Below are 27,364 nucleotides of genomic sequence, written 5' to 3' on the forward strand. Positions count from 1 at the left end.
AATACAAACAATACAAGCAAACACATAGAAGTAAACTCTCCTCCGAAAATATCTAATCCAGAGATAACACCCTTGTTCACATTTTGGCCAACATCCTTTCCTCTAAGCACATCTACAAGTACTCAGTATATATGTCATTACCTGTTCTACAAATCAGAATATAAACGGCCACAACTCTTAATTCTTTTACTATTTTCTCATTTCCATATATACCACATTAGGAAGAATGCCCTGAGTGCTGCACAGCCACCAAAGTGTCTAAGAATCTCAAAGACTTTCTCGTTCTAGAGGGCATATGTTTTATTATCAGTGCTAGGACTCTTGGGAATGAGAAAATGTTATTAATCCAATTTGTGCTGTTTATTTCTTTGACATGAGAAACCACTATTAAAGACTAGGGCCTAAGGCTGAGTGCAGTGGTTCACACCTATAATCCAGCACTTTGGGAGGCCGAGGCAAGAGGATCACTTGAGCTCAGGAGTTTGAGACCAGCCTGGGCAATATAGTGAGATCCTGTCTCTACAAAAAATTAGCCAGACATGGTGACACATGCCTATGGTCCCAGCTACTTGGGAGGCTGAGACAGGAGAAACGCTTAAGCCTGGGAGGTTGAGGCTACACTGAGCCATGATCACACCACTGCATTCCAAGCTGAACAACAGACTGAGATCCTGTCTCAAAAACAAAAAAACAAAACAAAACAAAAAAATGAGAGATTGGGCCTGCACAGTTCACCAGCTGTGATTCCTGTGTTGGCAGTGGCAGTCACTGGTCACCAATCCTCACCTGCCCTGCTGTGTTTCTCAGCTTGGGCTACAAAGTTGGAGTTCTTCCTTCCCCAGTCAACATTCTGCCAAGGATGATAATTGTGCCAGGGTGTCTGCATCTGAAGACAGTGACTAGTGATAAGAGAAAATATTCATGAATAGGGAGGGCCACTTGCTAAGTGCAAACCAGCCTGCCTCTGAGCATCCTCAGGTGCTTCTGTTGAGTCCAAGTTACCAACCTGCTCTCCAGGTAATTTTATTTAGGCCTCTGTATTAGAGTGCTTGGGCTGCCATAACAAAACAGCCCAGTGGCTTCAACGACAGAAATTTATTTCATCACAATTCTTGGGGCTAGAAGTCCAAGATCATCAATGTTCCAGCTGTAAGGAGAAAGCATATCTTTCTTTCCCATCACTAGGTTCATGACTGAGGCTCCAATAACAAAGGACAGATTAACAAGAGAAAAGCAGACAAATTTAATGAACGTAAGTTTTACATGACATGGGAACATTTAGAAATGAAGAGTCAAAGAAACAGAAGCTTGTGTATTTTTATGCTTAGGTTTGATGATGAGACAGCCATGCAGATGTATAATTGGACATAGGAATCATCTAATGGTCATAAACTGGGGCAATGTTTTGAGGACTGTTTGTTCAGATTCTTTGTGTCTTTGTGGCTGAAGAAATAAGGGCCTACCATTCCTCCAGGTATAGGGAAGGTACTTCTCAAATGAAAGTCTTGTGACCCGCTTCAGCAGAGAAGGATGAGGGAAAGGTGAGAGTGACCTTCTTGCTTCTGCTGTTTTCTCAAATGCCAAGGTACCATATTTTGAAGTAGCATGACCTGAATCCCTTCTCAGCTGATTTGGTTTCTGGTGAGAGCTCTCTTCCTGGCTTGCAGGAACCTGCCTTCTCACTATGTCCTCACATGGTCTTTCTGTGGGGAATACACCTGGAGAGAGAGAGGGCTCCCCAGTGTCTCTTCTATAAGGACACTAATCTTAGATCAGGGCCCCACACTTATGACTTCATTTAACCTAATTTTTTTTTTTTTTTTTTTCTTGAGACAGAGTTTCACTCTTGTTGCCCAGGCTGGAGTACAAGGGCACAATCTCGGCTCACCGCAACCTCTGCCTCCCAGATTCAAGTGATTCTCCTGTCTCAGCCTCCCGAGTAGCTGGGATTACAGGCATGCGCCACCACGCCTGGCTAATTTTGTATTTTTAGTAGAGACGGGGTTTCTCCATGTTGGTCAGGCTGGTCTCGAACTCCCAACCTCAGGTGATCCGCCCACCTTGGCCTCCCAAAGTGCTGGGATTACAGGTGTGAGCCAGCGCACCCAGCCATAACCTTGATTATTAATACTTCCTTACTCCAAATACAGCCACACTGGGGATTAGGACTTCTATATATGAATTTCGGGGAGACACACACATTCAGTGCATAACAGCTTCTCACTGTGCTGCCCACTAATTCTATGCCCAGCACTTTCCCCTACTGCATTATCACATTAACTATATGGCTACTACTTATTTACATATGTATGTCTTTCTTTCTAGATTTAAAAAAGACTTGTAAAGCAGACAGTATACATTGTTTCTCTCTGTCTAGTGGTGTGCTAGAGTCAGCACATAACCTGCTTATGAGAGCCAGTTGTTAGTTTCAGAAATGTTGTGAGCTGTTCGTTAAAACAGCCATGATTTAAAATTAAATTATATAAGTGTGCAATTAAATAAATTACATTTAAAGCAATGCTAATAAATACTCAGTACTCATCAGCTCATCATTACTACATTTTGTTGTTATCTGTGCACTGGAGGTTATTTACATCAGTTGTATCTGGTTGGTGGAAATGGTGTGCTACTGTGCATCTCTTCCCAACTTTGCTTCAATGATGTCACGTTAGTAGCTTGAAATTAGTCATGGTGGGAGTGTTAGCACTATGAAAATCCATAAGCATTGCAGATCAGCTCCTCTTCCTCAGAGCTAGTTATTTAGTTTTTACCAGCATACTACCCACAGTCTATATCCCCAGCAGCCGCATGACAGGATGGCCAGTAAATGCAGGCTGACTGGCTGGATGAAGGGATGGATGATAGGAAAGGATAACAGAAAGAGAGCAGTACAGTTTAGGAGACAGGAATAACAGTTGGCAGAGGATGTTGGCTAGGTGGGGCATTTACTATTCTGCCCTTCACCTTGCAGCCTGCCCAGCCAACAACCTCAGTTGTTCTGTTTCCTTCTTTTGTGGGTTTCTCATGTTGTGTTCTTACACATTGTGCAAAAGAGTGCAATATAGTACAGAAAAAATGGGGTCATCCTATGTTGCTTCATCGCATTTCAAAAGTATAAGTTTTACATTCTGGTTCATTCCACTGGAGACAGTGGTGTGGCAATGTCCACTGCAGAATACAGGAAGCCCCACATTTACCATTCACTACATATTTATGACTACTGTGGATCCAGCGGAAGGTAAGCAGGGTGGGGTCCTGTTGTGGCAAGGTAGTCTTTACCACAAGTTCCGTTCTCATATGCTCTCATCCCAGTGTGTAGAAAGAAAGGGGAACTAAATATTGCTGCCAAAGCTGATTATTCTGTGAATTAGGGACCAGTGAAAAAATCCTACCCAGAAAATGCCAGAAGCAAGGTCTGGATTTTTTTTTCTCACCAAACCTTTATAAACTCCGCCCCCACCAACCATGCATGACATTTCCCTTGTACCAGTTTGTAATGTTCCTATGAAGTGTCTTACACAGTTTTCTTTTAGCGCAAGAAAACAGGAGAGAAACTAGGAAAAAGAACTAGAGTAGCAGAAGCCTGGGGCAAAGGAACTGGAAAGAAAGTGGTGGAGAAACATTTATTGTTATAAACACAGTTGCTTCGGAATTCTCTTTAAGCTGCTTTCAAAGGGATCCTTTTACGGAAATCTTATCTTTGTCAATAAAACTTGAAGATGCCCTATTCCATTAGTTGGGAGACAACACCATGTAAAGACAGCGATTCGACTGCAAAACTCGTGGATGAGCTGATTAATTTACGTGAGAAAATGTCTGTTTGCCCCTCTCTTATCAAAGCCTGGGGGCTGCAACACTTAGAAGACAACACAAGTTACCCTGAGCATAAAAACCATAATCAGTCTCTATGTGATGGTGGTTCCTCTGCTTAATATTGGGAGGTAGAACAAAGGTCACTGTAGGGCAAAGGAGTGTTCTAATCACCCTGACACCTGTGATCTGGTGACCACTCACTACTCTCAGGTGTCATTCTACCACTTCCATGTTGATATGAACTTATAAAGTCTGATCACTCTTGCCTAGAGAACTACATTCATTTTAAAAATGTTGGCCGGGCGCGGTGGCTCACGCCTGTAATCCCAGCACTTTGGGAGGCTGAGGCAGGCAGATCACGAGGTCAGTAGATCGAGACCATCCTGGCTAACATGGTGAAACCCCATCTCTACTAAAAATACAAAAAATTAGCCGGGCATGGTGGCGGGCGCCTGTAGTCCCAGCTACTCGGGAGGCTGAGGCAGGAGAATGGTGCGAACCTGGGAGGCAGAGCTTGCAGTGAGCCGAGATCGCGCCACTGCACTCCAGCCCGGGCTAGGAGCGAGACTGTCTCAAAAAAAAAAAAATGTCTGTGGGACGTTGATTCCCATCAGGCCTCATGCAAAGGTCTTGGTTGACCTTTGTCTTCCGAGATGTCACAGTCTAGCATGGCATGTTGTCTTCAAAACTGACACACAAGACCTAGATCCTGTGGCTGCAAGTCTAATGCCTGGACTGTGTTCTATGGGACTGCAGAGGTCAGCACAGAAAATAAAAGATTTGAGAAATCAGCACTAACGCAGCAAACTCTATGCACCCAACACCATCCACCTCGCCTGTTAGATAACTGCACTTTAGGGCTTGTTGAAATGAATATATTTTCCTTTTGTTTAGGTGGAACAGTTCAGTCATCCCTGTAAGAAATTTCTGGCATGGGTTTCCACAGGTTTGACTCACTGGCTCTTCGAAAGTGTTTTGGCTTGCTCTGGTGACCCTGCCACGTTTCATGTCCCCTACTGCCCATTCGCCTAGATTCTTTGTCCTTAATTTCTGCATCAGTGAAGTGAGGAAAGACACAATGAACTCCCTTTTACTTCATTAGGAAAATAGAAGGATAAGCCACACATACTCCCAAGTGTCTTAGGGAAAATGTGCCTTTATTGACATTAATATTGTCATCATAAAGTAAGCCATGAGATTCCAGGATTGTGCAAGAGTGAATGCAGAACCCAAATTTTCCCCAGGATGAAGAAAAGATTGTTGAATAGGAGGGAGGGCGGGGGGAAGAAAAAAAGAAAGAATCTTGTATTTAAGACAAGCATTGCCAACTTTCTGCCTTCACAGAGTAATCTGGCCCAAACAAGTACTTGACAGGATTATTATTATCAGATAATAATATATTTTATAATATATTATCTGGTAATAACTATTATCAGATAATAATATATTTTATAATATATTATCTGGTAATAACTATTATCAGATAATATTATTATCAGATAACACCTATAATCAGTAATACCTTATTACTTTTACTTAAAGTTTTAATTAGATACCATCCAAAGAAAGAAACACTACTAGGTGCTCTTCCAGGAACATTGGATACTCAGCACCCTGGTTCATAGTAGCACCAGGTATTTTTACTACCCTGTAAATAGCAACAACTGAACTACGTGGATGCAACAGGCAGCTGGTTGCATTTGCAATGTTTTTGACATTAGGTCATCTCTAGGATGAGCAGTGAATATAGTGAGAGAGTGGAGCCACCCCTTCCCCGCTCTGCTTCCTCCACCTCACTCACTCACAATACTTGACAACTCTCCTATTTGGTACTTTGTTAAAACTTTGGATGAAATCTCGTAAGAAAATAATTCACCCAGAATTCTAACATTTCTCCAGGGGCTGCCCCTTCCAGGGGGTGGGCTGTGGCACCAAGGGGCCTTCCCTGAGGGACAAGGAGCTAGGCCCTGGTGAACTCCTGCTAACCAGCTTCGGATCTCTGAGGGGCTGCTTCTTCACCTCAGGGTGGCTAGTGAGCCCTTCGCCCCATCGCCACACGGGTTTCCATATTAGAAGATGGGAATCTAATATTTATACTGTTTTGGCACTTGCCAAGTCCCCACTGGAAAAGCACACTGGCATACCTTTATTTACTCCTGCCCATTTTCTCCAAGGTTGCTTAGAGCCCCCAGAAAGCTGGCCCAGCCTACCTATTTCACAAAACCTGACCCTAAAGCCCTGGAAAGCCCTGAGACCCTTCATATGTGGAGACGGGGGGCAATCTAATGACTCTACTGTTGATTTTGCAAGGATTCGGGTTTATAACCGTTGGTAAGGTGAGAAGTCTCTAAAATCTGCTGTGAAAACACCTCTTAAAGGCTTCAACCTCGTGATACTTTCATGAGGTTTGAGTTCTGGGTTTTGCTTCTTGTTTTTTATAGAACTAGCGGCTTTCTGCTTCCCTCCCTCTTGAAACTATGGTGCTTCTATCTTCTTGCTTTCTCCTCCTCTGGCCCCGCGTGTTCTTTGGTCTACACCCTTGTTTGTAAGTTTTGGTTCACTGCCTCCGGCACTGTTTGTGGTCTCAGAGAGGATGGGTGGCGCTTTTCAAATTGTTGTCACACCAGATATGGTTCTAAGAAAAGGGGGAAAAAAGGTATTATTTTGAAGAGTTAAGGAGGAGAGCGTGACATGGATGTACAGAGATGAAATGAGCCCTGGATTGTTTTTGACACCTCTCTGCTGAAGAGAAGTCAGGGGACAGGGACAAGAGGGAGAAGGATGGAGACAGCAGGAAAAGGGGCCGGGGTCAGCGCCAGCGCCTCAGAAGCTTGACCAATTGGTCATAACAAAGTTTCCCTGTGGTCAACCTGAACTGACATTTAAAAGGCAAAAAAATGTTTGAAATAGCAGAGTGTCTGGGCGTGGTGGCTCGCGCCTGTAATCTCAGCACTTTGGGAGGCCGAGGTGGGCGGATCACCTGAGGTCGGGAGTTTGAGACCAGCCTAACCAACATGTAGAAATCCTGTCTCTACTAAAAATACAAAATTAGCTGGATGTAGTGGCTCATGCCGGTAATCCCAGCTACTCGGAAGGCTGAGGCAGGAGAATCTCTTGAACCCAGGAGGCGGAGGTTGCGGTGAGCCAAGATTGTGCCATTGCACTCCAGCCTGGGCAACAAGAGCAAAACTCCATCTCAAAAAAAAGAAAGACAAAGAAATAGCAGAGTGATTAATAACTAACAACTCCCATGAGCAATCATCTGAGACAGACACAGAGCAGTGAAGGAGAGGAATCTGGGCTCATCATCTTAATGCTCAGAGGTTCTCTTCATAGTCAGCTATTCTGGGAATTGCATCTGTTTTGAGGCCCAATGAGGGGATAGTTCATGAGTGCAGGAAGTCTTCGGATGAGATTAATACACAGATGGGGATCTCTCTTAGGAGAACTGTTTGGTTATCAACATCGACGAGTCAAAGTTCTCCTGGCTTTAAGTCTGCTGTTGGGACTATATAAGAATTGAAGCCTGATTCTTCACAGTCTGTATATTCATTGCTTCAATATCATTGGTGGCCAATTGCTTTGACAGTGAGAGAAGGGTTGTTAACCTCATCTGTTATGTACAGAACATGTAAGGATAGGAGGGCAATTAAAATTAAGATAATGGCAGGTAAAATAGTTCAGACAGTCTCAATTTCTTGGGTATCTATGATGCTAGTATGAGTTAATTTTGTTGTGAGTGTTAGGAAAATAATGTATAGGACCAGAGAACTAATTAGGAAAATAATTATAAGAGCGTGGTCATGGAACGTGAGTTCTTCTATAATAGGGGATATAGTATTTGAAGGCCTAATTGAACTGGATGAGTCATTAAGACATGCGAGATTTAACTTATAAATTAAAAGTTGAGGCAATACCTCATTTTTTTTCTTTTTTCTTTCTTTCCTTCTCTTCCTTCACTGCTGCTTTCCTTCCCCTTCCCCTACTCCTTTCCTTCTACTTTTCCCCTTCCCCCTACTTTTCCCTTCTCCTCCCCTCCTTCTTTATTTGAAAGAGAAGAAAAGGTAGAGCCCATTTTTGAAGATCAAGGCTGCTGATTAAACTGTAATGAATCAGAGGAGAATTGCACCATCTTCTTTCTCCACCAGTCCCAGGTCAGGAAAACATAGGACTTTTTTCCCTCCTGAGCAGGACTATTCCATAATTCGGTCCACAGGACACATTTTCTTTTCTTTTATTCTGGGGTTTTGTTTTCACTGTTCCATTCTTTATTGTAATTTATTAATACATTTCAGATATTAAAGTAAGAAGGTGCATTCAGGGTTGAGCCTGCCAGTACACAAAAGAGGAATGGTGATTTTTTACTCTATAATTCTTCATTTCCTCCATCCAAATTGACGCAAATGCATGTAGTTCTTCCTGGATGCCTGACAGAGCAGAGTTGGAGCTCATCTAAGGTGAACCCAAAACCCGAGACGGAGAGTTTAGGTGTGTTTCAGCCTTATCTGGGCTTACGTCTGTCCTGTAGCATTGATAGGCACCCAGAGCCGAATTTGTTGGAGGGAAGGCTGAAGTTTTAAATCAAAGAGTGTCTCTGGATATCCTCCCACGGAATCTTTAAAAAAAAACAGACACAATCTGGAAGTATTTTCCTTCCAAAAGAAGAATATTCTGCTCCTCCTCCACGTTTTCTCTTTCTTCCTCCTTTTTTCTTCCTTCTTTCTTTCCGTCACATAGTCTTCAAAAGATCTCTTTCTCCAAATTGTTTCTCTGTCTTCTGTATAGTCAGAGGTCACTGAAACACATATACTGAAGAGAAGCCACACCAGGAAGAATTTTCAAAAACACTCGGCCAAAATCAACTTAACAAGTCCTGAATTCTAAATCCTTATTTTATTCTTTCTTTGAGGACAAGAAATTCGGAGGCCAAAAAGAAACAGGTCAGGAGAGACTGGGTTACAGCCCACAAAGCTAGTATGTGCAAAGGGATGGCACTGCAAGGCCTACTTCCTGCAGGGAAGTAGCCTCCTGAGTAGCTGGGATTACAGGATAAAAGTTTTCCAATATGTGAGGGTATGTACTTTTTCAGAATCTACTTTGGACTTTAAAAATGAGATGGTTGGCTCACACCTGTAATCCCAGCACTTTGGGAGGCTGAGACAGGTGGATGGCCTGAGGTCAAGAGTTTGAGACCAGCCTGGCCAACATGGTGAAACCTTGTCTCTACTAAAAGTATAAAAGTTAGCCAGGTGTGGTGGTGGGCACCTGTAATCCCAGCTACTTGGGAGGCTGAGGCAGGAGAATTGCTTGAACCCAGGGCTGGAGTTCAGTGAGCTGAGATTATGCCACTGCACTCCAGCCTGGGCAACAGAGTGAGACTCTGTCTCAAAAAAAAAATTAATTAAAAGTAAATAAATAAATGATCATCGTCTTCTAGCATGAAATCAAAATTTTATTAGAAATGTATCTCTTAATGAGATGAATAAGGTTGACTTTCTTTCAATGAGTTCATTTATCCATGGATGAATATTACTTTTGCTACAGTGAGACAGGAGTTTGTAAAAATAATCTTATATTTTATTTATATACGTGTAAGCACTAATAAGCCAAGTTCACATAAGAAAGTTAATGAGAAAAGAATTTTTTTATAGACGTATCACTGAATTATTTGTGTTAAATTGATATTTTCTAGTTTATAATTTTAATTTTCTATTGGTTCTTTTACTATACTTTTATTTATCTTCTTAGTGATTGCCTTGGGGATTACAATTAACATCTTAATTTATAGCAATCTAGTTTAAATTGATACCACCTTAATGTCAAGAGAATATAAAAACCTTTATCCTCCATCACTCCACTCATTTCCCTCTTCTTTGTGCTGTTATTGTCATACAAATTACACCTTTATATGTTATATGCCCGTCAACACAAATGTATAATTATTGTTTTATGCAGTTGTCTTTTAAATCAGATGAGGGAAAAGATTTACAAACAAGAAATACCTTAGTACTGTCTTTTATGTTTACTTATGCAGTTACTTCTACGAGTGCTCTCTATTTTTTCTTATGGCTTTAAGTTACTGTCCAGTGTCTTTTATGTCAACCTAAAGGACTGTCTTTAGCATTTCTTACAAGACAAATCACTAGTAATACACTTCCTCAGCTTTTGTATATCTGGAAACGTATTTATTTCTCCTTCATTCTCGAAGGATAGTTTTACTGGGTATATAATTCTTAGTTGAGTTTTTTGTTTGTGTTTGTTTTTGTTTTTTACTTTCAAGAGTTTATATATGCTGTCCACTTTCTTCTGCCCTCTATGATTTCTTTCGTTTTTAAAATTGATATATGGTAATTGTATATATTTTTGGGGTACATGTGATATTTTGATACATGTATGGAATGTATACAAATCAGAGTAACTGGGGTATCCATCACTTCACACATGTATCTTTTCTTTGTGCTGGGAACATTACAATTATTCTTTTCTAGCTATTTTGAAATATATAATAAATTACTGCCAACTATAATTTCCTTACTGTACTGTTGAACACTAGAACATATTCCTTCTATATAACTATTTTTGTGCCCATTAACCAACTTTTTTTCATCCCTTTGCCCTCTATTGCTTCTAATGAGAAATCACTTTTTAGTCTTATTGAAGATCCCTTGTATGTGGTGAGTCACTTTTGTTTGGATGAGATTCTCTCTGCTTTTGACTTTCCAATGTTTGATTATGATGTGTCTAGTTGTTAATTTCTTTGAGTTTATCCTACTAGAAATTCATTGAGATTCTTAGATTTATAGATTAATCTTGTTCATCAAATCTGGGAAGTTTGCAGCCAACATCTTCTGGGCTTCTTTAGGGAATTCATATTGTTTATTTTTCCTGTATATAGACCATACTTTCTGGCTTCTTTGCATGTTTCATAATTTTTTGCTGAAAGCTGGACATTTAAAATTATATGGAAACTCTGGAAATCAGATTCTCCCTACTCCCCCAAGGTTTTTGTTGCTATTCTTGTTGTTTGTTTAGTGACTTTTCTGAGATAGTTCTGTAAAGCCTATATTGTTTGTCATATGTGGCCCCTGAAATCTCTGCTTGATTAGCTTAGTGGTACACTAATGATTGAACAGAAATTTCTTTAGATACCTGGGACCAATAAATCTTGCAATCTTTGCCAAGGGGTTCTGTATGCATACTAGGACACACTTTCAATGCTCAGTTAAGCACTTTACAACTCTGCCTTAGCCTTTACTTCCTGCTTCTGCAGAGCCTTAAGGTTAGCCAGAGGTCAGACCTTAGGGTCTTGCCAAGTATTTTCTGAGCATATACAGAGCTGTGGTTATGCACATAGCCCTATATAGGCTTAGCCTTCTAGATTCCCAGGAATATGTGGGAGCTTTTCTAAGTCTCCTATGGGCATCTCATTCCCAAGCTTTTCCTTTTAAGCTTTTTGGTTAGCCCACTGTTTGCCCCCAACTCTTATCCACTGCCTCAGGCAGCTGCAGTATTGACTATTTGCCTGTGATTATTTTCAACAAACACCCCCAAGGAAAAGACTGTTCACACTTGGCAACTCTAAATCAGGTTAAATAAAAACAGCCTTGTGAGTGAGGTCATCCAGAGAACCACCAGACAGGTCAAATAGTGACAATTTTGGGGGAATGGGACTTGGAAAAAGCTTTATCTCCATTCTGCAACCATTCCAATAGCTGCCAGGCTGCTGATTTTCACTGTGATTGCAGGCTGCTGATTTTCAAGGCTACCACAGAGATAAGGTGAAGTGTGTGGAAGCAGGTAAATTAAAATGCCATAAAACTCATTGTTCTATTGAAATTCAGCCATTTTTCTTAAATAAATGCTCCCTGGATTGCTGTAAGCATTTGGTTAATTTCCAACCTTCTGAAAAAGTCGATACTGACCATTTTCCCAGTTTCTTATTGCTTTTATGGAGGAAAGTCTTTTTAAAGATCTTTATGTCACCATTTTCTCAAATATCCACTGTAACTCTTTTAATTTTTTGTCAATCATGTGTCAAATATCATGTAATAAATTATTTAAAAATATGTTTATTGGTCTCATAGCATCAACTCGGTAAGAGTGGTTTCAGTTCCTTGAAAACAAATAACTAGAAAGTTTGTGACTTACTAGTGATTAAATAAAATTCATTTTTTCAGTAACAATATTTTATATTGTCTCTTATTTTGCCACCCAGTGACTTATGTGCTATCAAGCAATCTTTCATCATAAGATTTAAGGTACACGAAATGCATGCCTTTCTTTAAAAGTTGAGAAAGTTATACCTTCTCATCTGGCCTTCTTTGGTTGTCTTGGGTCTGGGGTCACATTCTGGGAGGGAGAATTGTAATTCTCCTTAAACTCTCCCCACATCTCTCACAGACATGGAAGACTGTTTCTACCTTCTTAAAGTTTACTTTCCTGTGTATCTTTTCTCCACTCCTTCTGTCACTTTCTGTAGCTCCCACACCAAGAAATTTGTCTTGAGGTTAAAAAAAGGGGAGGAGGGGCAGGCTGTACAGTGATCCCTGAAAATGCTTTTAAAGTCAATGGTAGGGCCACAGGAAAGGATTCCCATCTCAATTAATGTTGCCAAACCCTGAGAGGTAAATTTTATTATCAGTAGCAGTTTCAGGATTTCTTTATTGGAGAGGCTTTGTGATTACATTCTGGTTGAGACAGAGGGTAAGGTCAAGAACTAGGGACTGGGTCTTGAAGTTGTGTTTGCAGTGATAGCACAATGTGTTAATATAGATTGTATTTTAATTTGGGGCAACTTAGTGGGAAAGGGCTGAACTATCACTTAACTCAGTAATTGATTATTATTATTCCATTTTACCGATTCAAAGTGAAATTATTAACTCTAGTCAAAGAGCTAGATAGTAACAAAGCCAAGATTGTAACTCAGCCCTGTCAAATCCCAGAACCAGTGCCTTTATATGTTTTTTTTTTTTTTCTGTTTCTAGTTGCAAGCTAACCACTCCCAGCAATCATACCCTTAACCCACAGTTATGACCTTACCAACCATACCCAATGTGAGTCTTGCCATAGAACTCTTGTTTACTGGGTTCTTATCCTTCTTTCATAAGTGGAAGGAATGGATTCCTTCAGTGGGCAATTACCCTCATTATATTTAGTGCCATTGAAGGAAACTGTCCTGGCCTTTGGTCAGGCTTCCCCAGCACCTTCAGTAAGTGACTCTAAGTGTGGCTCCTGCAGCCTAATGATGCGCCTGAAACTGGGGGAGGCAGGCAGGAATACTTCCAAAGGCTCTGGGAGGGTTTTCCCCCTGAGACAACCCTCATGAGATTGTACCCATGAGATTGGTACCTCCTCTTTGCAACATGAAAACAGGAATACTATTAAAAAGCATATTCCGGCCAGGTGCAGTGGCTCATGCCTGTAATCCCAGCACTTTGGGAGGCCGAGGCAGGCAGATCACTTGAGGTCAGAAGTTCAAAACCTGCCTGACCAACATAGTGAAACCCCGTCTCTACTAAAAGTACAAAAACAATTAGCTGGGCATAGTGGCACATACCTGTAGTCCCAGCTACTCTACTCAGGAGACTGAGGCAGGAGAACCACTTGAACCCAGGAGGCAGAGGTTGCAGTGAGCCAAGGTCGAGCCACTGCACACCAGCCTGAGCAACAGAGCCAGACTCTGTTTCAAAAAAAAGAAAAAAAAAAATCATGTTCCTTTTGTCCCAACTCTTTAGACATGGCATCTTACAGTTAGACAAATTTTTAGGTGCAACTTTACTGGCAAAATTACCCAAAGATAAGATTATTTCTGACTGTGATTTTTTTCACCTTTTTCTTTCCTGATTCCTACCACTCCTCACAGTTTCAATTCCTCTCTCCTACTTTGTTCTCCTTTCTGTTTCGAACATTTTGCTCCTAATTGCTTCAGATTTTTCTCCCTGTTCAGAAGTTTGTATATCTGAAAATTAAGTATTTTAAAACACTTTCTGAAGGAAGTGGGAAATTCTCCAGAAGCACAGAGAGAAGATTGTGAGGCTCTTCTGTTGGAATAAAAGCCCACGTTGGATGATGAAATTTTTCCACTAGCATGTCTTCGTCTGTACGTGCTTCACAGATGGTATTTTTTTTTTAAACAGCAAACTATGCAGAAATATTTTAAATTAATAAATAAATCATTGATTATTATGGCCTCAGTTCTCATAACTCAATAATACTATATTGATTTTCATGTGTTCAACACAACACGTGCCTTGTCACTTATATATTTACTTAAATATTTTACACTGTACCTGAAATATAGTAGGTATTCATTATTATTCTCCAAATGAATGAACACATGAATGAGTGAGTAAAGTTCCACAAAGCAAGGACCAGACCTTTCATATCATTGTAATTCACAGACCTAGTAGGACATAAAGTGGGCACCAACTGTTTGGAGTATAAAAGCTTTGCTGTGTTCCTGTGTTTATGATCTTGATGAAATTCTTTTGTTAAATTTAGCACAGGTTGTCACAAATCAGCATTGGATCAAAGTGGTTGCCTTATACTGGTTCATCTATACTTTTGTTCTCTTCCCCACATCCAATTATTGGAGCTGTTAGCCTCAATCACTGAAAAGTAAGATTCTTTCATTGTCGTTCCAGACTTACTCCTCATTTCTTAGTGAAAACTAGTCTCTGTGACCTACTCTCCCTTAACTAAGCACTGAATTTCCCTATCCTTAGTCTTTCTTTTCTAATACAGATTTGAAGGGGATCAGAATGTGTCCCCCAAAATATGCTACTTCAGCATAAGTACTATTTTGACCTATTTTTGAGAAAGAATCTTCTGCCCTTCTCCTTTCTGCTTTAAGTGCTATAAATTTCCGCTTGTAAAGGTGTTTCATTCCCCATCTTGGGTGACTAAGTCTCATGGTCCTCTTCTTGATATGAGAGATGAGTCTGCATAACAATCCTTAGCTATCATACATTCCTAGTTACCTTCCCACAGTTTACCACTCTTAGGAGCCCATTCCCCTACTCTGCCTCCTTTGTCTAGTCATTTCTTCACAGTTTATTGCCCTTTGTTCAAATTGTATATAAACTCAGCATTCTTTTAGACTTTACATAGATAAGAGATAGTATAGCCTGGTGTTTAAGAGTTTGGACTTTGGGATCAAATCTCAGTACCTCTACCACTTACCAAATGTATGACCTCAGGAGGATCACTTCACCTCTTGGGCCTTAAAACTAAAATGGAGATAATAAATATGTATGTATCTTAGGGTTGATATAGGAATTAAGTGGATCAAGGCTCTTACAACTGTTGCTGGCACTCTGTAAGTGTTAGCAATTACTTACATTTTTTTATTTGCTCATTTTGTACACTCATATCCATATAATCATACTAATAATTTTCTGAGACTTTTCAAAGTCAATATTATGTTTTTGAAACTCATCCATATTGATGCATACATCTGTAATTTATTAGTTTTTCTCTATAGTTAACACATCATGCATGTATGTCATATCTCCCTAAGGTAATTGTAAACTTTGGAGAGCAAGAACCATGTTTTCTAGTCTCTGTGCTTTCAAGAAGTTCATGGTGGCATTTGTGATTTGTTCTTTGAGATGGTTAGCTGCGTTTCTGAGATACCTAAATTGGAGAAGAGGAGACTGAGGGGAACTTCCTAAGGGTTATTGAGGTTTTATATGGAGCATGGTGACTTCTCATTCTCTATCCCCATTGAGGCTTCAATTAGGTAAATATCCTAAGCTTCCCTGTGAGAGATTTAGGTGTATAATTGTAACTGGGTACCATGTGCTGTGTCAGCTCCTTTAACATAATTTATCCTACTTAATCCTCAAAACAAACCAAATGAGAAAGTATATTAGTTTTCTAGGACTGTTGTAACGAAGTACCACAAACTGGGTGGCTTAAGCAACAGAAACTTACTGCATCACAGTTGTGGAGGCTAGAAGTCCAAGGTCAAGGCATTGGCAGGATGGTTTCTTCTGAGGGAGGTGAGGGAGAATCTCTTGTAGACCTCTCCCCTAGCTCTTGGTGGTTTACTGGCAATCTTTGGTGTTCCTTGGCTCATGGATCTCTGCCTTCATCTTCACATGCTATCCTCCCTGTGTGTATGTCTTTGTCTACCTCTCTCCTTTTTAAGAGGAAATAAGTCATATTGGATTAAGGACCTATCCTCCTCCAACATGATACGAGTTTATCTTAACTAATTATATCTTCAATGGTCCTATTTCTAAATAAGGTCACATTCTGAGGTACTGAGGGTTAGGACTTCAACATATGAATTCAATAGGGGAGACACAATTCCACCCAGTTAAAATAATAAAATAGGCCTAGAGAGATTATGCTAACTTTTTGAAGTGGAATGGCTGGGAGCCCCCAGGTTCACATGGTAACCAGGTAGTTCTGAGGTGGGAGGTGAGGGAGGTAGTGCCGGTCCCCAAGAGCCACGGGGATGCTGCAGTGACCCGGACTGTGTGCAGTCACTCCCATAAAGTTGTCCAGACAAGAGGTAACAGAGTGAGCTCTGGAGTTAGTCAAATCTGCCACTCACTGGCGGCCTGATCTTAGGAAAGTTTTTCAAGCTCTCAGAGCCTCCATTGCTTTATCTGTAAAATGGGATAATAGCATCAACCTCATGAAGTTGTGGAGATTAAAGGACATGGGACAGTAGTTGAGAAATGTAGTGATTATCAAAATGGACACCCATCCTCTTATCCCAGCCACACAAAAGAGAGCTCTAGTCCACATCCAAATTTCCTACACCTTGGCCCATTTTAATTAATTTAATTTATGTAACTAAGTGCAACCCTTGGCCAGAAACATCATTCAAGTGGGGACCATGGTAGGGAGTGGTAGAAGGGTCAGAAAGGGGAGATGCAAAGGAGAGCTAGAGAAAAGGATAACTCCAGCTCTCTGCTTCTCAGTGTGTCTCAAGGTGGGCATTATTAGTATTTGGAGGGGGACAGTTCTTCCTGTAGGGCCACTGTTCCATGCATTACAGTAAGGTTGACATCCCTGGGCCCCTGAGTGCTAAGACATTAAATACCAGTAATAACCCCCAGTCATTGTGCCACCAAAAACACCCCAGACATTTCCAAGCTCTCCTCTAAGAATGGTTCCAGCCCTGATTGACAACAGTTGGTGATCCCAGCAGGACCCAAGCTGTACATTGTCTTTGGGAACTGCTGCAGCCACCAATGCAGGGATGAACTGACTGTTGCTGCTCAATTAACCCTCGGTGTCTGATTCCTGAATTCCTCTGGGGTGATCCCTTCTCACTGCTGGATTTCTCCAACCTTGTTGTCCATAGTCTCTCCTAGGAGAAAATGGTGCAATTTCAAGGTTGCAGTTACAGGAGGAGGGGACAGTTTCTCTAAGGTAACACTGGGAGTATCTTCAAAACCATGCAGTAAATAAAGTGCCAAAAATAAACACCTTGGGTCAACAGCTCCTCACTGTCATCTCCATTTGCATTTTCTAAGCTTCTGGCCACCTAAGAGATCTTACAACACAATGGAGTGGTCTGGGAAACCCCAAAATGAAGTCTCAGTATTACTCAGAGAGATGTGTGTTTGTTTGTGCAGCCATACAGAATTTAGCACATGTTGGGTAGCTTGATATGGTGATGCCAGCCAATGATGCTCACATAGAAGCTCAGTGGTTACTCATCCCTTTGGGAGGACTGCTTTTTGAGTTACATTTTCTTCTTTCTTCTTTAGTGATACAATCTGAAGTATCAAACTGAGTAAATATCGTGAAATGTAAGATGTTTGACCAAAACCAGTTATCTATTCATTGACTATAGATTTAATTGAGCCACAGAAAGCCTAGATATGGTTCAATTTGGTTTAAATGCTGTAAAGTTTCCAATCCTTAAATGCAAGAGGTTTGGGGGAAAAAAAAAAGGAAAGAAAAATGCAACTATTACTGAGCAAAATAAAAGCTCTGTCCTCTAAATGCCTGTTTTGGTTTAACATAGTGGCTTGCTTTACTTTCAGATAAATTGTCATTGAAGCAAAACCAAGATATGAGAAATGTGAACTCCCTCTTTCAACACAACCCATTGTGTTCAAATTCATAAGCAAGAAAGTTAAGCGCCCACCTTCCTCTTTAAGGAAATATAAAAGTTGTTGCTTTGAAATAGAATTCACTGCTTTCAGACTTTGAGTGATCACTGTATTCACATCCAACCGGATCTGCAGCCCCCTTTCAAAAAATTCTTTCTCCTCAGTGGTGAGAATTACCCCACCTGGGATTCACTCTTCAAAAGGCTCAAGAAGCCTATTCATATGAATGAAACTGCTTTCTTCAGGGCAGATGCGGAAGCTGCCCTCCAGAGGGCTTGGGCAACCCGAGGAAAGGAAATCACCTCGGTCGGCAGTGTGGCTGCTGAGACTGCCGGGGGCTGCTGCCTGCTGCCTCTCGTGCCTGTCCTCTCCAAGATGCAGTTTTTTGATGCTGAGGAGCTCCTGGTCGATGAAGAGGATGATGTTTTTGGTGAAGGTAAACGCATCTTTCTGGCAGGAGCCTCTCTAGCCTGCTTTGCTTTGTTTTGACACCACTGGACACTTTTGCCCAACTTGAGCAAGGACTTGAGTATTTTGAAATGATAAAAACGAAGCATTCTGAGTGAGATAGTAGCTGCAGATATCAGCTTAGGCACTGAAGGAATACACAAGGCAAGGAGTGGGACAAGGGGTTGAGTCATTCCTGCAAATACATTTTGTAAAGACATTACTAAAATAAAGGTTTAGTTTAGGCTGGAAAATATTACTAAATATTTTGCCTTGTCTCTCTTCTGTTCTATCTCTTGTCTAACACCTTAAGGAAAGCCTGTCACAGTGGTTTAAGCATAGCAGGGCTGCTAAGGTAGAAGTTGAACAAATGGACCAGGAGTGGTTTTCCATGGTACCATGTTGCTTTGATTTGCACTTCTTTCTTTCTCCCTTTCTTTCTTTCTTTCTTTCTTTCTTTCTTTCTTTCTTTCTTTCTTTCTTTCTTTCTTTCTTTTTCTTTCTTTCTCTCTCTCTCTCTCTCGGTCTTTCTCTCTTTTTTTTGTTTTTTGAGACAGAGTCTTGCTCTGTTGCCCAGTCTAGAGTGCAGTGGTGCAATCTCAGCTCACCACAACCTCAGTCTCCCGGGTTCAAGTCATTCCCAAGTAGCTGGGGCTATAGGCATCCGCCACCGTGCCCAGCTAATTTTTGTATTTTTAGTAGAGACAGAATTTTGCCACGTTGGCCAGGCTGATCTTGAACTCCTGACTTCAGGTGATCCACCCTCCTTGGTACCCCAAAGTGCTGGGATTACAGGCGTGAGCTACCATGCCCAGCCTGGGTCCTTCTCTCTTACTCTTTCTCACACATACTTGGCACTCCAACCCTCCATTCTCTTTTCCCATTTTCTTTTTTCCCAAGTTGGGATACTGGAGCCCTGGTAGCTTCCAACCCCCATTGGCACTGCTCAGTTTTCTGTTCTCATCTTGCTGCTCTTCCGTGACTTGACCTGTCCACTAGAATTTAACTTAAAGGTTGCGATTTTAAAGGGATGATCTAATTATGGACGGATGTTTTGTTCAAGTGCTGCCTATGAGATTGGGCCATAGGCAAAAGCTTTTCTAGAATTTGGAGCCGCCAAAATAAAGGAAATTTGGACTCAAGAATCTCATGAATTTGGTTACTTTCCTCAAGAAACTATGTCTAGTAATTTTTTTGAAAACTCTATTCAGTAATTTTTTTAAAAGGAGCAGTAGTAAGGTTTTTGTGTATGTGTAATTACCCAAGCAATACAAGTTCGTTGAAGAAAAATTACAGTGTCGCAAAGAATCCCTTGTAATCTAGTCATGTAGAATGTAATCATTGTTAATATTTTGATGTTGTCTTTCTGCTATGTTGTTCTAGCTACAGAAATATTTAAAATCATAAGTTGGGTTTTTATCACAACTTAAATCAGTTTGAAGAATATCTACTGAGCTTCGCTGCTGTTTACCAAATTATCATTCTGTATCATTCTGTTGTGTTACTTTGGTGGCAGGCATTTAGAGCCACCAATACCTTGAAGTTTGATCTTAGGCCCCGTTCTTCAGCTTTCATTTCTTAAAGATGTTTCCTGTTTAAGCAAACACCTTAAAGAGAAAATTTGTACTAAGATATTAACTCCTTTTAGGATCTGAAGAATGGTCACAACTATGAAGATAAGCGTAGAACGGAAAAATTGGCAATCATTCACCCACACCTCCCTCCAGGAGTGGCATTCCAAAACGCCCAGCAAACATTTCTTTGCCTACAGGAATTTTGCCCTTTTACATCTGGCTATGATGCTTAAGAGCGCCCTCTATAGGCTGATGCCCTGCACTCTGGATTACGAGTGGCCCCATTCTGAAGGGAAGCGTTAAGACCAAGCAGGGCTGGATGAACCTGTGTGTTCGCTCTCCTGAGCATTCATCATTTCCAAGGTGATTATTGTAACCTCAATAACCATGTTGTTGTGGAATGGCTGGGGTCCCCAGGTTCCAGGTAGCTAGGTAACCAGGTAGCTCTGAGGTGGGAAGTGAGGGAGGTAGTGCAGGTTGATGAGTTGGGAGTCAAACGAGATTCAGACTCAAATTCTGGTTCTGCCTCGTGGTACCCATACAAGCTAACTTTGATCTCCTCAATGGTGAAGTGGGACAGTAATACCTATCGGCTGTACAGATTGTCTTCATAGTAGATTCATAATATTTGCGTTGCACTTCAATGTGGTATGCTTTATCCTTTCCAAATTGATTATCTCATTTAATCCCTAAAGATTAAAGAGAAAATCATTGCAAGGCCAACATCCACTGTATTTTTATTCAGTTTTCAGAGCCGTGGCTCATGTTTGGCAATTTATGTGAAAGCATGTCCAGCTGGTGCCTCATTTTAAGCAAGCTCTGTGTGGGGTAACAGTCAAAAGCTTCAGCTCTGGAATTGCACAGTCTGGGCTTTGCCAACCAATTCACTTGTGACCTTAAGCAGGTTATGTAATCTCTCTGTGCCTCAGTTTACTCACTTATAAAATGGAGTTCAAACCTCATATGGCTGTATGTGGCTTAAGTGCTATGATAGGGAAAGCTTTTAGAACAGTGGTCAGTGCTCAATACATATCAATCCCTATTGTCTATTTACAAAAATGGGTTTATAGAATAGTGACCATTTTTCACGTGTCTGGTTAACCTCAGATTCAAAATAGGACTTATTTACAGAACTTCAGTTTATAAATAACTTTTCAGAGGTTTAATATGGCAGATACAGCACTGAACAAGTTGTTAGGAGTCTGAGTTGTAGCCTTGCCCCTGCTGTGGTATAGCTGGAGGATCTTGGGCAAGTCATTTACCCTCTTTGAGCCTCATTCTTCATCTGAAACAAGGGGACTGATTACACATTCTCTAAGCATTATACTACTCAGTCTTTACTTCAAAATGATGTATCTACTTATAAAAGTTCATGCGTGTTCTAGGATTCACACATGCTTTCAGCTCACTTAACATGCCTAAGCAGAAAGCTTTTGGTACAATGAGTTTTCTGTAACATAAAAAAAGGAAAATGCCCAGAAGCTTGTTATTAGGGCAACCACATTTCCTTGCAAGTGACACATTTTAAAATCCCTTTCCCCAGAGGTTACACAGATTTAGAATTTCAGTTCATTTGCTTAAAAGTATATATAAATTCATTTAGATATATGGACACTGTAAAGATCTGGGAAGAAAAGAAATGAGTCAATGAGTCATGCTCACAATGTATTTTGTAAACAGCCTTTCTGAGATCCTGTTTGTTTCAGCAATTGTTTTTTGTGGTTCAAGGAAATGTTAAGGTTCACAGAACTTCGGAGCATTGGTGTGTAACTGCTCTTGTTCTAAAACAGGGTTGCATATAGTGAGAGAGAAAGAGAGAGAGACAGAGAGAAAGAAAAGGCATTTACCTACACACAACAAATCCCAATGTCTGTTCTCTGTCTCTCCCTGTGTTTCTTCTCTCTCTCTCTCTCTCTCTCTTTCTCTCTCTCTCTCTCTCTCTCTCTCTCTCACACACACACACACACACACACACACACACACAGCCTTAAGTTTGCTTTCCTAACAACATCGTCATGTCATTTAGAAAATGGTTACTATCAAGTAGGCTTAATCTTTCCTGGAGAAATTATTCATTCGATTATCAAGGAATTGAAAAACCAGTAGTTAGCATTACAGACTCTTTTCCCATTGTTGTTTCAAACTTATCAAATTAAACGACTTTCATCTCTTTTGTCACTGTGTGATCTTGACAGCCAGTCTGGTCAGTGTTAGTGGAAATAACTGGATGGGTAATAATGGTAATGACTATAAGAATGCTGCTGCTGATGATGATGGCGATGACAATGATGATGACAATTGAAAAAAGGAAGAAAGAAGGGTCATGCACAGTGTAGGTTCCTATCCTGCTTTCAAGAACAGAACAGAATTCATGTGTGGGAGCAAACGACTCACCAGGTGGTAGTCAGTGAGTATTTTAGAAGCCAAAATTACTCCTTAGCACAAGTTAAAGCTCCAATTGCTTCTTTCCTTAGAAACGCGACCCGTCCCTGCCTCCATTTTCAGCACTGCTCAGTAATCTGTTGTCAAGTGCAAAGATTAGAATAATAAAACACCCCAACTTCACAGTAAGTGTGCAAAGTATTTCTCAGGTTCTTGTATTTCCTGGATACTTGCATGCCTTTTAGGATTATGCTTGAAGATGACAAGAAATTACAAATCATTGTCAGATTTTCAAATGTCCCCCAGAGCTGATACAGTGCAGCTGAGCATGAGAATACTTCTCCTGTCCTAGATAACTGTGTCTGAGAAAGTCGTTTCAACCTCCACAAAGGAGGGGAACTCTCCCAGATGAAGATGAACTGGCAAAAGGAAGTCCACTCAACCATTAGCTGCCTGTTGCCTTAAAGAGACTAACAGCTGGTTGGAAAAAAATTGCCACTCACTTATGAACCAAGCCTCCCTCCTTTCTCCAAGCCAAGTAAGTTAGCACTTTTCCCTTTCAAAGGGAATCTTCAGGTCAGAGGGAGCAAGAAGACTACAAACACTTACCAAAAAAAAAAAAAAAAAACTGTACTTAGGATAAATACCTATTTTTTTTTTTTTGTCTTTCCCATCGCTCAGTGTTTATAAAACCAAGGTAGTAATTTTCTTTTAATAGGTAAATAATTATGCAATCTGGTATAATCTGGAATATTTTGATATTGTTTCCTGAATTGTATTTGCCCCTTCCAAAATTAATAGAAAGAAGAAAGGGGAAAAAAGCAATTAAATAAATATTATGTACAAAACTAATAAATGCTGAAAATTCAGATGGGTTAAGTCATACCCTCCGTGGAAAAAGTAAGAGAAATCAAATGTAAAAGTATGTAAGTCTTGGCTAGAGAGGATTGGAGATTTTTGTGTGATTATGCCACATTTTATAACATGTAAATAAATACAAGCATTGCTATTTAACTATGCTGAATCTTTCTCAAAATATATCTGGGTTTCTCGAGTGGACCCAATAATGGCATTGGAATGCCCTAGTTTCCTGGGTTGAAAAGAATTGGTCACTCTTTGCTTTCACGATTCTGCCAAGATTGCTTGGATCAATTTCCACCCCCGAATTCCTGGATAAATGCTTTAGTTGGAAGTCACTTTCCCTACTTTATTTGTCCCAGGGTCTGGAGCAGCCAAAGACCTCCCCACAGTAATTCATGCTTGTGTGACCTCTGTCTTGGATTACTGCAAAACATTCTCTTCCCATAGATGTCTAGGAAGCTTTCTTTGGCTGGTGCCAAAGAGATGGTGTCATTGCAGGGGCATAAACTAAAATAGCACAGTGCACTAAAGCTATGCAGGCTGTCTTAGCCACCAGTCCACCCCCCTGATTTATGGCCCCCAGTGACCTCAGAGTAACCCGTTTAGATCAGGCCAATGCCAAAAGGGGCCCAATATTACAAGTAAAACATTTAGATGTTTATTTTAATATGTCCATGAGAAACCAGCCAAGTCTTAACTTTTTAGGAATGGTGAGTGTAAGATATACTAGAGTATGTCTTCCATAGGGCTTGAGTTGAAAACTAAAAGTTTTAAAAAAAGAAAAATAAATGTGTAGTTGTTGTGACCAAAATATTAAAATAAATTTGGAGAGTTGCCCTCCCACCTCTCTTTTTGATAGAAGCCACTTCAGTTACACAAGCCAACATATTTATTAAAAAGATGTGATTTATCTAGTTAACTGTGCCTTCTGTATTTTTTCAAGAGACAGGGTCTCGCTCTGTCACCCAACCTGAAGTGCAGTGGTGTGATTGTAGCTCACTGCAGCCTCAACTTCCTGGGCTCAATTGATCCTCCTGCCTCAGCCTCCAAGTAGCTGGGACTACAGGTGTGCACCACCATATCCAGCTAATTTTTTAATTATTTTGTAAAGCCAGGCTGTGACTATGTTGCCCAGGTTGGTCTCAAACTCCTTGCCTTAAGTGATCCTCCCGCCTAGGCCTCTCAAAGTGCTGGGATTACAAGCGTGAGCCACCGTGCTTGGCCTGCCTTGTACATTTTATTGTGCTAAGCAAATGTCAGTTTATTCAACTTCTCGTTTATTTTTGGATGGCAAAATTGTGTCTACTAATTACTTGCCAAAAGCTGTGATGTTTAACTAAAATGTTTAAAATGCAGTTGATTTTGGAAGATATTTTAAAGGAGAAAAGGTATTAGTTGAGACAAATTAAAGTGACTCTTTCAAGTACCAGAAGGACAGAGAAAAGTTGGAGAGGAAGAAAAGGACCTAGTAAATGGTCCTACAAGTGAAAATGGAAAGAAGAAAATGAAACTAGAAATGCAGGTGCTGATGAGACAGTAAACACTCTTATAATTCCTCATCATTCAGTATGGTCCAGGCTATGTCAAGTGCTAGTTTCTGGGACCCTGAAATGTGGATGTACTTGGTTGACTCTGAGAGTGATGATTCCATAGCATCTGCACACCCTAGATTGAAGAGGGAAGTGTCAAGAGCCTGAACTGTTTGATTCTTGTTGATAAACAAATCAGGTCATGTAAGCTAAAAATCCACTTTCCTTTGTGCTGTGCAGCCATAGCATATCTTATCATTTAGAATATTCCTTCCTTCCAAAAAAAAACAGAACAATTTACTTTATCCTTTTCAGATATTTTTAAGAGAAAGATTTTGACCTATGCTGTGATAGCAATCAAAAGCCAGATATAATGGGCAGTGTTTCTCCAGAAGGCAAATTAATAATAATTTATATCATCATTCTTTCACATGTTGGCTTTCTATATCTTCAATTTTTTCATGTCTCAGTTTGCTTAAGAAATGCTTCAGGCAGGAGATACTTAAGGACACAGTGTTGGATACAAAGTAAAACTCCTGGAACTTAAAATATAAATGTGAGAAATGTGAACTTTTTGGGGTGGGTAAGGTGTCTCTTTTCCAAATTGAGGAAGAGAGAAAACACTCAGATCTAGCTTTGTAAAGATTTTCATTAATAGAGAACCTCCTAAACAGAGAAGAGATCCTGGGGTTATTCGTCTGCAGCTATATTACAAGTTTAACTCTAGACAGCAATTATTTCTAAATAAAATAAAGAGAAGAAAGAACTTGCTGCCTTCCGGAAAGTGATGAGGTTATGGTGCCACTTTTCACTGCAGACTTTTCTTTCTTTGCCTTTGAATTATTGGGAGTTAAAGGTTTGAATATTTATACTATACCACTCACACAGCAGCAGCATAAGAGCAGCTGGTCCCTTCTCCCTCTTGACTTCATTCTAAACTGTTCATTCAGTGTAAGAAGTAACAAAAGGATAACTTGCCTTTCAGATCACAAGATGAGTCAGCTGGCTGAGCCTTTGAGTACAACTTTTTTATGTGAACTTCAGAAATCTCTGACAGAGAATAAATATGAAAACATTTTCTATGGTGGGAATTTTCTTTCTATTGATAACAGCAAAATACACTAGTAGAATGGTATTTAAAGAAAAATATACCAAAGATTCAAATAAGCAGATATGATTTGTGGAAGGCATTCTTAACTCTCTTAACTGCCTTCAGATAAATGACATGACTGAAATATTAGGAAAAACAAACTCTTCTTCAAGTCGTGGTTCATATGCTGAGGGGTACCAAGAATGTCTTTGAGGTAGGGCGTGACTCACACCCCTATTAATCTCCACAAGCATCTCTAAAAACTGAAAAAGCAATTAACATTTTAAATCTTAATAGAAGGCGTAATAGAAAGCTTTTTAAATAAAACATTGCAATTTTGAGTGGTCTGCATTCTACAATCTGAGTAAAAAGTCACGTGTTGCTCTGCAAACAGCTTCTAGAGAAGGCCCAGACCCCTTTTCTAACCATATTGCTGTATTGGGTACTTTGCATACAGAAATTCTGAAGTCATTGTTGTTTTCGAATCTTTGATTTTTAGCTTCCAGACTTCCAAACTGAGGGAAAGTAGCATATATGCTGTGGAATGAGCAAAATATTTGAACTCATAAAACCTAGTTCAACTTACTATTTGTTTGGCTTTAGGCAAAACTCCTCAGAAGATTCAATTTCCTTTTTCCAGTGAAAATGATGATAATAGGCCAGGCGTGGTGGCTCATGCCTGTAATCCCAGCACTTTGGGAGGCCGAGGCGGGTGGATCACGAGGTCAAGAGATTGAGACCATCCCGGCCGGCTAACATGGTGAAACCTCGTGTCTACTAAAAATACAAAAATTAGCTGGGCACGGTGGTGTGCACCTGTAGTCCCAGCTACTCCAGAGGCTGTGGCAGGAGAATCACTTGAACCTGGGAGGTGGAGGTTGCTAGGTGGAGTTTGCAGTGAGCTGAAATCGCACCACTGCACTCCAGCCTGGTGACAGAGCAAAACTCCATCTCAAAAAAAATAAATAAAAATAAAAAATAAAAGAAAATGATGATAATAAAGGTGATGGTAGTGGTGGTTGTAGTGGTGGTAATGGTGATGATGATTATGATGATATTGATGATGGTGGTGGTGGCGGTAGTGGTTGGACCAATGGTAGTGATGATGGTGGTGGTAGTGGTTATAGAGATAATAATAATGGTGGTGGTGGTAAGGTGATGATAATGATAATAATCATGATGATGGTGGTGGTAGTGGTATTGGTTATGATGGTGATGGTGGTGATGGTTGTAGTTGTGGTTATGGTGATGATGATTTTGATGCTAATGTTGATGGTGGTGGTGGTGGTGATGATAATCATGATGATAGTGGTGGTGGTGATGGTGGTGATGATTGTAGTTGTGGTGGTGGTGGTGGTAGTGATGGTGGTGAGGTGATGATGATTATGATAATCATGATGATGGTGGTGGTGGTAATGTTGATGATGGTGGTGGTGATGATAATGGTGGTGGTGGTTGTAGTTGTAGTGGTGGTGGTGATGGTAGTGGTGGTGAGTTGATGATGATGATAATCATGATGATGGTGGGTGGTGGCAATGATGATGATGGTGGTGGAGATGATGATTGTGGTGATGCTGATGATGATGTTAG

General features: G+C 40.4%; 1 protein-coding gene across 6 annotated transcripts in view; it reads left to right on the forward strand.

The window, feature by feature from the left end:
* The window catches only part of RIPOR2 (RHO family interacting cell polarization regulator 2), a 256,335-nt gene that overhangs the window by 92,428 nt on the left and 136,543 nt on the right, over positions 1-27,364 (forward strand). The window contains exons 1-2 of one of the 6 annotated variants that reach the window (XM_017878525.1): positions 18,239-18,327; positions 19,987-20,275. The exons of 3 other annotated variants lie outside the window; for them this stretch is intronic. Coding sequence is in view for 1 of the 3 variants with exons in the window: in XM_017878523.1 (XP_017734012.1) it covers positions 18,267-18,327 (61 nt within the window). In the remaining 2 variants the exon portion in view is untranslated. Of the gene's footprint in view, positions 1-18,117; positions 18,328-19,986; positions 20,276-22,246; positions 22,320-27,364 lie in introns of those variants that run through there. 2 more of the 6 variants (XM_017878523.1, XM_017878526.1) reach the window with 2 other exon arrangements.

The sequence above is a fragment of the Rhinopithecus bieti genome, unplaced genomic scaffold, assembly GCF_001698545.2.
Source record: "Rhinopithecus bieti isolate Rb0 unplaced genomic scaffold, ASM169854v2 scaffold_11110, whole genome shotgun sequence".
Classification (NCBI taxonomy): Eukaryota; Metazoa; Chordata; class Mammalia; order Primates; family Cercopithecidae; genus Rhinopithecus; species Rhinopithecus bieti.